Source organism: Schistocerca serialis, chromosome 2 (assembly GCF_023864345.2).
Source record: "Schistocerca serialis cubense isolate TAMUIC-IGC-003099 chromosome 2, iqSchSeri2.2, whole genome shotgun sequence".
Classification (NCBI taxonomy): domain Eukaryota; kingdom Metazoa; phylum Arthropoda; class Insecta; order Orthoptera; family Acrididae; genus Schistocerca; species Schistocerca serialis.
Window position 1 is genome coordinate 1,128,837,865 of NC_064639.1, and position 12,073 is coordinate 1,128,849,937.

Below are 12,073 nucleotides of genomic sequence, written 5' to 3' on the forward strand. Positions count from 1 at the left end.
TTTTATGTATTTTCGGAGTTAATAAGTACACTCAGTCTGATAGCTAGACATACACTTAGATCTCAAACTGATGTTTTCGACACACAGTCAGCACATGTATAGCAAACTATTAAAAGTGGTTTCATCACTCACAGATCAGGAACAATTGTAAGCGTAAGACAACTGCTCACACAATACACTTTCTTCTGTTAAAATTTTCTTCTTTGTATTAGTCTCTGTGGAAAGTATTCTGTATGCCAACAGTATTCCTGTGGCAAAAGGAAAGGAATATTTAATACATGGCTGTAACATATAGACCTGTCTTCTCAGTAATTTGCAACATTATTTGTATTAACATTGTACACTAAAAATGCATTATTCCAAAACTTTTGTGAATCATTATCACAAAGACGTGATGCATCCGGATATGGCCCTACATGTGGTAGTAATCAAGATTTGGCTTTTAGACTGGATAAATCTCATATTTTTAACTTCGCTGGGATGAAGATGTCAATGAACTATCTTTACCAGTGATACAGATGCCTAAAAATATGCCTGCCGAAGTGGCCGTGTGGTTAAAGGTGCTGCAGTCTGGAACCGCAAGACTGCTATGGTCGCCGGTTCGAATCCTGCCTCGGGCATGGATGTTTGTGATGTCCTTAGGTTAGTTAGGTTTAACTAGTTCTGAGTTCTAGGGGACTAATGACCTCAGCAGTTGAGTCCCATAGTGATCAGAGCCATTTTTGAACCTAAAAATATATATGAGAGTTTTGTATTATACACCACTGCTAACAGAGAAGTTAAAAGGTCATTTAAAATTTTTGTGGTAACATCTTCCAAAAATTGTAGAGTCCACTTGTAGCTGCTACAAGTGTACTCTACAATTTTTAGAAGATATTACTACAAAATTTACCTGAAGATCGTTTAACTATCCATAGATTAAGCTGAGGTTGCCAATATAAATAAACTTATATGTAACAGAAAAGTGTTTGTGAAATGTGGGTGTTGTTTACTTGATTTAGACAAACGACATTAAAGAAAGTTATTGGCACAGAGTAATAATTACACAAAAAATGTGTATATAAATATATTTAAAGTAATTCCCATTGTGCCAGTAGCATACTGGATGAGGTATTATTTTTGCGAGAAAAGATTTAATACTGTTTAAGTACAGTCGTTAATTTGCTTAACGCATATGTATAACTGAGGGATGAAATTTAGGTAATGTACACGGATTTTATAGCTAGGAATATAGAATCATATTTCACTCGAAAATAGAGTTCCAAGTCAGCTATTCATCTGTCGTAGCAGCCAGGCATGTACAGGAGCTAGACATGTGATGCCGTTGCTGGTCCGAAACGTAAACGCAGCCAGGAGTTTCACTGGCGCGAGACACTCCCACGAGTTTTAGTAGCAATTGTGATACAAAAATTCGGAGAGTAGTATCTGAATTGAGAAACAAACAACGATAAAGTTAATGACAAATGCAAACTTCATAACGCACGTTCTTAACCAATTTTATGAGTTAAAGTGCTGAGAAGTGAAACAATATTTCAAACAGCGACATTTATTTGCTAGCGAAAATATGTTCAAACACATCAAATAGTATTTACAAGACAATAAACAGAACCTCTACAATAAGGTTTTTCTTACATAACTTATAATGTTATGAATAACTGAATTTTTTATTTTATTAGAGCTGACTTTTTCTCTTGGAATGTTATTCAATGAAAACTGATTCGTCATGCTATGTTCTTATTTATACAGCGTGTGAACATCAGCTCTCTTCTGTTACTATAAAAACTTAGTTAATTTTATCGCTTTCAGGTATCGCACCCAGCTTGTGGAAAAATGTCCAAGTTCTCATGGAACATTTGCATTTTGCAAGGAAAACAAAACACAGCACTAAAATAAAAGTTAAGAGGACTTAGAAGTAGAAAATTCAGTACAGCAAGAGTAGTGAGCGCAGCGAAAATAGGTTGGCTTCCGATATTGGCAGACGACAAGATCGTCAGACTTTTCTTGCCAAGAAACCTTGCCGTGGCATGACGTGACGGTTCGTTAACAGCCTACGTGAATGCCGCCATTGGAAATTCATTGTGGAATGTTTTGACGACACATGACAGCCGTATGAATTGGTCTTAACATGAGTGAGCACAGAGAAAAATAGGTAAACTTACCTAGCAAACGACGAGACTGTCAGAACCTTTTTCCAGAGAAACCTGACCGTGACGTGACGGTCCATTGACGACCTGTGTGAATACCGCCGTTTGAAATGTATTGTCGAATGTCTTGGCGTGAAGTGACATGATTTGACCGCCAATCTGAATTGTGCTACTTAAGTACAGTTGTTTATAGTTACACAGAGATGAAGGGATTTGCACACGATAGACTAGCGTGCATAATTTCTTCAAGTGAACCTTAGAGCTGATGACAATAAAAGCAAAGCCGCTGCCTGATTTCCAGCTAAAGGTGAAGATGTAAGTTTTGTTTTGCGCAATCATTCGAGGTTTCCGATTTGCAGCTGTTACTTTTTGTTTTTGTGTTGGTAATATCTTTGCGTATCTGTCATTGAACTCTTTGGCTTGCTATGTTTACAATTGGAAGTCTAAATCATAATATTATGATCCTGTTACGCAGATTAATATTTTCGAATGAATCCCTATATATAATTGGCTGAAAATGGGATCTGTCCCGCCGAAAAATGGAATCACTGACACTGGGATCTCACAGGTGAATCTACAATAATTGGCTGATTTAAGTAAAACTCGTATGTAAACTAAATTTGACACAGTTCTTTTCTTTCAGGCTCGTCCATCTAGATTTTAAGGGAGCACCTCCGAAAGTGACATATTTGGAACAGGTTAACAATTTTTCCTTTTCTCTAATGTTTCATTTTTGGTTTAAAAGGTACATGTTTCTAAATAGTCGAGTTCACATTTCAGTTGTTCCCGTTATTCCGTGAATGGGGCGCCACAGGTATTTTAATAGAATGGGAAGATACTTTCCCATATGTCCGAGACCTTATATCAATAGGTTCTAAAGGACCCTTGTCACAATCAGGAGCATACACCGTTGAAGAAGCAAGGCTTTTACTTCATCTTGCTGGAGATGCTGGGCTTGCCGTTGTACCACTGGTTCAGACATTCGGTCATCTTGAGGTATGAATTTTTCTGTAACTCGGTTTCGAACTGACTCCTTTATTAAGAGTTCTACCAGCACAATCTACTGTACTTGTCTTCAAATCCCTACAGACTGAATAATTTTTGTCTGCCTTGATCTCTGTAGATGAGGTCTTAGCTTGTGTTTATAGAGTGGTCTGACAGGCCGAGCGAGGAATTTTATTTTATAAAAAGCAGTCATGAGATCTGCCTTGCTAAAACAGCCACCTCTTTTAAGACAAACTGTCTGACGATTTAAGAATCACATGTAAATGTAGTTACTGTGAAGCTGCATGACAATGAGCATTTAAGTTGGATGTAATCACAAATATTTAAAAAATAAACCATTCGTCAGTATTCCCTTGTTTGTTGGGGGAGGTGTGAGAGTCTGAAATGTCTGTAGCATGCTGTTTGGTAAAGGACAAGCAACTTGTGAAAAACAATGGAACAGAGATGTTTCAGTGGTCTTGGCAGAAAAGATCTTGCAAAATCTCAAAGTGATATATTTTGTTTTTCACACTGAGGTATGAAATCATTTTGGTTTTTCACCAGTGCAACATCTGTTGTTGCCATCTCGTGAAAGGCTAGCTTTAAACTTGAGTTCCTTGGTGAAGATGAAGGAACTAGGTGCACATTGTTACAGAAACGGACTTTAGGAAAATCATTTGTACTCAATGCTACAAACTCATTACCATTGAGATCTGAGTGACAAATTCTTCTCATGCCACAGCACATCTATAAGAAATATATTTCAGAATTAGTGTGTCTCTACCTAAATATGAACCTACATCTCCACTGATGGGCAAACATGAACTATAATTTCCAGAACCTGCAAATAACTATCTATTTTCGTATGAAGTAATTTTATGCATGTATCCATCGCTACAGATATCTGTTGACTACGAAACTTAATTAAAGCCTTCGATAGCACCAGTAGACTTTGACCAACAATGTTGTCAAATGGCAGACATAAACAACTTATCAAAATGAAATGTGTGTAACATGTGCACAATAATAAGAATTACAGTTGTTATGATGGAATCGTATTCGTTGGCCTTGCCCATTCACAACCAAAATTTCACCTTTCAATGTAACCTAGTCTTTCGACTACACTACAGATCAGTCTGTCACAATAATTTACATTCCAGAAACTATATACATGTGATATATATTGTCAGTATTCTGCTGTCTCTTGGTTTGTGCACATGTAACATCACATATCTCATCATCATTAAATCACCAATCAAAGCAGACATCAGGTATCAGTAGATTCAATTGATCAATAACTGTTGCTGCTGCTGCTACTACTACTACTACTACTACTACTGGTACAGCATAAGAACATGTTGAAATATGCTGAATTAAACAATATTATTCAGAAATGCCTATTAAGGATATGATAAAGTGCAATGAAAATTTGGTAAGAGGAACAACACAAGCAGCATGTGTAGAAGAAATAGATACAGAAATTAATGCTGGGTAGACATCACATTGCATCAGTCAAGATGACATATGACGCAGTAACTAACATCAGGGATAAACTATCCAAGCTTATCAAGATATTTTAAAGTGTACCTACAGTTCAAGAGTTGAATCAGGAACAGAGGTAAGATAATAATGAAAACAATGACAGCTACTCTGTAAGTCATCCTGGACAAGATGTATCAAACCATTTGAGGGATGAAGAATGGAAATGTACTTGGAGATTACTGATTACCGATAGCTGTTTTTCAAAACAACTTTTAATTGCTATTGCCAATCAGAATTTTATATCCTCTCTACTTCAGCCGTTGTCAGTTATTTTATTGCACAAATAGCTAAACTCATTTTACTTTAGTTAATATTCATCTCATGTGTTTGCATGTCCCATGCCATCTCGGACAGAATTAGAATGTCGTCGAAGTTTTTATTTATTCTCCCTGAGCTATAATTCCCTTTTCCAAACTTCTCCTTTGTTTGCTTTACTGCTTTCTAATGTACAGACTGAATAACACAGGATATAGGCTAGAACCCTGTTTCACTGCCTTCACAACTGTAGCTTCCCTTTCATGTCCTTTAGCTCTTGTAACTACAATCTGGTTTCTGTACAAGTTTTAGATGACGTTTTGCTCCCTACATTATGTCCCTGCTACCTTCAAAATTTAAAAGAACTTATTCAAATCAACATTATCAAAAGCTTCCTCTAAATAAATAAATAAATGCTATAAATGTAGGTTTGCCTTCCTTAGCCCATCTTATAAGATATGTTGTAGGTTTAGCATTACCTTGCATGTTCCTATGTTTCTCTAGCTAGCACTCCCTTTCTTGGGGTTGGTGTTAAAATTATTATATCCTTCATACCAGGCGGAACAGTTTTCTCATGATTGGTTCTCCCAATATTATTAATAATTCTAAAAGAATGTCATCTAGTGGCTAAATAGACTTACAGTGTTGGTGGCTCATGCATTGTATGCTGATGTAAGCAATTCATTGATAGTGGTTGTAGCCAATCAGGTGAGTGTATACACAGCCAGTGAGAATCACTGAATTTGATGACTTCTTTCAGCAGAAAGTGCAAATTGATGGCATTTGTTTTTTTATGGACAGTGTTGGAAAAACTGCTAGTGATCTGGCTTGCAGATAGGCGCTACAAAAAGCCTGATACAAACAAAAAGATACGAACCATTTCCTCCATCAACTCTCCACAGTTGCTGTCCTGCTGTCCCTTTACCACATGATGCCCTGCTTGTCTCTGTTGATGCCACCTTCCTTTACACTAACATCCCTAATGCCCATGGACTTACTGCTATTGAACACTACCTTTCCAGACGCCTGACAGATTCCAAACCAACAACCTCCTTCCTAGTCGCCATGACCAACTGTGTCCTCACCCACAATTACTTCTCCTTTGAAGGCATTACCTACAAGCAAATTTGGGGTACGTCTATGGACACCCACATGGCACAATCTTATGCCAATCTATTCATGGGCCATCTAGAGGAATCCTTCCTGAACACCCAGAATCCTAAACTCCTCGCCTGGTTCATATTCATAGATGACATCTTTGCGATCTGGATTGAGGGTGAGGACATCCTGTCCACATTCCTTCACAATGTCAACAGCCTCTCCCCATTTGCTTCACCTGGTCCTACTCAACCCAACAAGCCACCTTTGTAGATGTTGACCTCCACCTCAAAGATGGCTACATCAATACCTCTGTCCATATCAAACCTACTAATCACCAGCAATACTTCCACTTCGACAGCTGCCACCTCTTCGATACTAAGAAGTCCTCATATCTGCAGTGACGAGCGGTCCCTCTTGAAATAATCCTAGAGTCTCATTGAGGCCTTCACAGACTGTAATTATCTTCCCAGCCTTGTATAAAAACAAATCTCCCATGCGTTATCTTTCCAGTCTCCCACAACCTCCCAAAGTCTCACCGTCCGGCCACAGAAGAGCATTCCCCTCGTAACTCTGTGCCACCCAGGACTTGGGTAACTGAATTACATTCTCTGCCAGGGCTTCAGCTATCTCTCATCGTGCCCTGAAATGAGACATATCCTGCCCACTATCCTTCCCACCCCACCCACAGTACTATTCTGCTGTCCACCCAACCTATACAATATACCCATCCATCCCTACACAACCCCTGCCCCCAACCCCTTACCTCATGAATCATATCCCTGTAATAGACCTAGATGCAAGACCTTTCCCATATATCCTCCCACCACCACCACCACCACCACCACCTAATCCTGTCCAGTCACAAACATCACCTATCCCATCAAAGGCAGGTCTGCTAAGCTAAGCTGCAACCACTGTGCTGCATTCAGCATGGGCATGACAACCAACAAGGTGTCTGTTCGCTTGAACGGCCACCGATGAACTGTGGCCAAGAAACAAGTGGACCACCCTGTTGCTGAGCACCCTGACCAACACGACATTCTTAATTTCAGTGACTGCTTCACAGCCTGTGCCATATGGCTCCTTCCCACCAACGCCAGATTTTCTGAATTGCGCAGGTGGGAGCTTTCCCTGCGTTGTATCCTACGTTCCTGTAACCCTCCTAGTCTCAACCTTTGTTTGACATCGTCATCGCCCATCCAACCCCTTACCTGTTCCCATTCTAGCACTGCACAGCCCTCATCCCATCATCACACCCAGTCTTTTTACTCCTCTCCATTTCCGCTACTCCCCTCTTACCTCCTGACTGCACATAGCTGCCAGCACTTGACTGTCCCCCACCCCTAACTTACTATCCCTGCCCCTCCTGCTCTGACCTCCTCCTTGCCCTCATCCAGCCGCCACTCCCATCATTCATTGGTGCTGCTACAGTGTGGCTTCAGTTGCAGTCGTGTGTGTGTGTGTATGTGTGTTGCGTGTGTGTGTGTGTGTGTGTGTGTGTGTGTGTGTGTGTGTGTGTGTGTGTGTGTGTGCGTGTTCGTTCGTTCTATTTTTGACAAAAGCCTTGCTGGCTGAAAACTTATTTGTGACAGTCTTTTTATTGTGCCTGTCTGCAACTGAGTATCTCTGCTATATGGTGAGTGGCAACTTTCCTTGTCATAATCTTGTAACATTCCATCCTGGATTTTCCGTTGTTTGATTCTAGTGATCTGGTTATTATGAATGTTAAGGTTACTTACTGATTTCTTTGGTGACTGGGAAAAATTACATGTGCTGACAGACTGACTTGTAGTGAAGCCTGAGGCCTAAGTTAGGCTGGAATGCAACAATTTTATTGTGAGGTGACGAAGCCAATGGTTAGTGGAAGAAAACTAGATGTGCTAAGAGACTGCTCTGAAGCACAAGTGAGGTCTATGTTATGTTAGAATATGAAAATTGTCTTGTGACTTGGCAAAGCAGGTGCATCTTAATATGAAAATATGATAGTCATAACAGATTGATTTGTAATGCAGCCTGACTTATATACTCATCATTGCAGTAACATACTTGTATGTCTTATTTCTGATTTTGCTGAAAATTCCAACAAAGTTCTAACCTAAAAGGGCAAAATACCAACTAACTTTACTTATGAATGACTGAAAATTATGGATAAGAACCTCACTGGCTACCTACATCTGACTCACGATTCATTGTGCGAACCGTAACTAGCAGCAGCATGCAACGAAAAAGCCACCAATACCATAAGTGCACTTTTACCTATCTACCTCATGAGACTTATTCTGACCATCATATTCTTCTCACAGTATTGCACCACCCATCTTATATTCATCCACTTCCATCTCTCTTTGTACATGTTCATACAGCTGCTTCATTTTTTTTTTTTTGTTTTTTTGTTTTGTTTTTTGCTATGGTTTCTGTGATTTTCCTTTATGCATCATCTGTGGTGTCTTGTAATAAGCTTCTGTTTCTCCTCCAATCATTAAACAATGGAAACTGCAGGCTGGAGTATCAACAGCATAGGATAAGATAGATTGCTACTTACCATAAGCATGATGCACCAAGTTGTAGACCAGCAGTAATTAAAAGACACTCAGGCCTACACCTTTTTAGACATCTTTTAATTGTGCCTGTCTGCAACTTAGCGTTTCATCTTTACGGTAAGTAGCAGTATATCTTTTCCTACATTGTTGATGTTCCTCAAATCATTACTTTTTTGCCATTTTGCACTTGTGTCCAACTATTTTGTTTAGTTGTGTATTACTTTTTGCCTGGTTCCTTTTTTGAATTTTTAGTTCCTCTCCTTACACTAATTAAATTAATATTTCAAGTGTTATTCAAGGAGTCTTACTGGATCTTATCTTATTATCTAGTTCTTCCTCTGTTTTATTCAGTATTTTATCTTTCGAAGCTATTCATTTGTCTGCAGTTGTATTTGATTCACATATTTCAGCCTGTCATTGCTTATTGCTCCTTCTGAATCTGTTAACTCTTGTTGTTTCATCTTTTTCAGAATGTATCACCTTAATTTTCTACCTTTCTGCAATTTCTTCAGCTTTATTCTGCATTTCGTTTCTGATCAATTATATAATCTATATGAAACTTTCTGGTCTCTCGAGGTCTCTTACCGTGTATACAGTCCTCTTTCAATATTCTTAGACCGTGTGTTGGCAATAATTGAATCCTATGTCTATGCTCAGCAAACCACTATGAAATGCATGGCAGACTGTACGTCATGTTGTGCTAGATTTTAGGTCGTTTTACCATTTTGTTTATGTATGGAGCATGGGAAGAAAGTTTAAATGCCTTGTGCATGCTATTGGAGTGGTACATAGACAATTGTAGTATATTTCTGGAATCATCATTTATAACCAGTGACTTGTTTTGAGTTCTACAAAGTGGCTTTCCTAATTTTCCTTCTGTTGAATTCCTGTCTCACATCCCAGTTAAATTTTTGCATCACCTTATTTACTTAATAATTTCTTATAGTTTATTATATTTTTTTTCAGTGTATTCCTCATCTGTAAATTATTTCTATGTATATTTGTACTCTTGTGATCAGCTGCAGATTTGTGTCTATGTTGGGTCTATTTCTGTGTTTACGTGTGCTCCTAAGAATAGCTGTGACTTTGTGTCTGTCTTGGCTGTTATGATCTGTCCAGTGTGCTGTTCATAGTAATTAACATGCAGTCTTATGTTCTTCTTTTTTATTAGACCTACTCCTATATTATTGCTATTTGATTTTGTTTTTGTTAGTATATTAAAGAACATGTACATCAGTATTATAGATTCCGTTAAACTTCATTAGAGTTAGAAATTAAAAACTGAAAGATTAGTCAGGCAACGAGGTTATATATAATCAAAACTGTTTCCTTGAGCTTTAGCAAGAGTTTTCATGTCTCTAAAACGGGAAGATGAGAAGGAATATTTCTTAATGGACCATCTCTGAGCCACCTACATTTTGTAGATGGCAGGTACTGTGTGGCTCTAGTGTAGACAATTGTCGAGAGGCAGGAAAGGTGCCAGGATGTAACAGTATCAAATACCTTTGGGAAGTAAATACAAATGCCAGCAACATGGGAGCCACTACCTACTGACTTCTGAAAGTCAAGGGCGAATAGAGCAAACTAAGTTTCACAGAGTTGCTGTTTCCATGATCCATGCTGTTTCCTATGGGGGCAATTTTTGGTCTCCAAAAAGTTCATAATAAAAGAGCAAAGAATGTGTTTCATTGTTATGCAATAGATTGCCATCAGCAATATTAGACTATGGTTGCATATGGCATATCTGTGCTACAGTCCTTGAAAATGGGAATGACCTATGCCTTTTTCTAAATGCTTTGAATACTATGTTGCTCTTCACTCTAAGTGAATCTGTGACTTGAAGTAGATCGAGTTCTTTCACATAAGAATATTCTTCTATGTTTTATGCACATACATGTGGGAGTGTCATGAAGTTCATTCATTTCCAGTCATTTAATTTTTATAGATTTTCAGCTACCGGTGCTGTACATAGTCTTCATTTATATAATTTCAACATTTCATTGGGACCAAAAGGAATAGCCACAGCACAATGTTCAGTGTAACAATTTGGGAAGACAGACTTCAGTATTTTGTCTTTCTGCTCTTCTCCTCCTCCTCCTCCTCCAAGTGCCACTGTGTTCAGTGAGCTATGTGATGGATGACTTTGATCCGTAGACTAACTTTACACAAGATCAGAACTTCCACACCATTTTTCTGAATAGATTCATTGATTCTTGGTTGCATTGCTCATCTTGACACTCATTTTGACTTCATTTAGCTTTTGTTCATTAACAGGCTTTGACTTTTCAATAAAGTATAATGAATCTTTCTTTGATTTTTGTAGTGACTCCATGATTGGCCTTTACATGTCACAACCCTGTCTGCACATACCTGCCTAGTATGTGATGTACAGTAGACATATATTTCTCCAGTTCATTGTCCATATTATGAGTCCCAAAGATGAATATCTTCTGTTGGCTGGTCATCTAATCAACAATATGTTTCTTGCTGTACTTCCTAAGCTACATATTGCGTCATAATTTCATGAAAGATGGAGTATGAGTCATTATGTTTTGTATGTCCTTGATAATACACTTCTGGCCATCAAAATTGCTACACCAAGAAGAAATGCAGATGATAAACGGGTATTCATTGGACAAATATATTATACTAGAACTGGCATGTGATTACATTTTCATGCAGTTTGGGTGCATAGATCCTGAGAAATCAGTACCCAGAACCACCATCTCTGGCCGTAATAACAGCCTTGATACACCTGGGCATTGAGTCAAACAGAGCTTGGATGGCGTATGCCCATGGAGCTTCAACACGATACCACGGTTCATCAAGAGTAGTGACTGGCGTATTGTGATGAGCCAGTTGCTCAGCCACCATTGACCAGATGTTTTCAATTGGTGAGAGATCTGGAGAATGTGCTGGACAGGGCAGCAATCAAACATTTTCTGTATCCAGAAAGGCCCGTTCTGGACCTGCAACATGCGGTTGTGCATTATCCTGCCGAAATGTAGGGTTTTGCAGGGATCGAATGAAGGGTAGAGCCATGGGTCATAACACATCTGAAATATAATGTCCACTGTTCAAAGTGCCGCCAATGCGAAAAAGAGGTGGCCAAGACGTGTAACCAATGGCACCCCATACCATCACACCAGGTGATATGCCAGTATGGGGATGACGAATACATGCTTCCAATGTGCGTTCACCGCGATGTTGCCAAACATGGATGCAACCATCATGATGCTGTAAACAAAACCTGGATCCATCCGAAAAAATGACGTTTTTCCACTTATGCTCCCAGGTTCGTCGTTGAGTACACCATCGCAGGCGCTCCTGTCTGTGATGCAGCGTCAAGGGTAACCGCAGCCGTGGTCTCCGAGCTGATAGTCCATGCTGCTGCAAACATCGTCGAACTGTTCGTGCAGATGGTTGTTGTCTTGTAAATGTCCCTATCTGTTGACTCAGGGATCGAGACATGGCTGCACGATCCATTACAGCCATGCAGATAAGATG

General features: G+C 39.1%; 1 protein-coding gene across 1 annotated transcript in view; it reads left to right on the forward strand.

Moving 5' to 3' along the window:
- Positions 1 to 2,558: 2,558 nt before the first annotated feature.
- Positions 2,559 to 12,073, forward strand: part of LOC126458583 (hexosaminidase D-like) — a 236,531-nt gene continuing 227,016 nt past the window's right edge. The window contains exons 1-3 of the mRNA XM_050095719.1: positions 2,559 to 2,712; positions 2,788 to 2,842; positions 2,925 to 3,140. Coding sequence (XP_049951676.1) covers positions 2,684 to 2,712; positions 2,788 to 2,842; positions 2,925 to 3,140 — 300 coding nt within the window. The 5' untranslated portion in view covers positions 2,559 to 2,683. The remainder of the gene's footprint in view (positions 2,713 to 2,787; positions 2,843 to 2,924; positions 3,141 to 12,073) is intronic.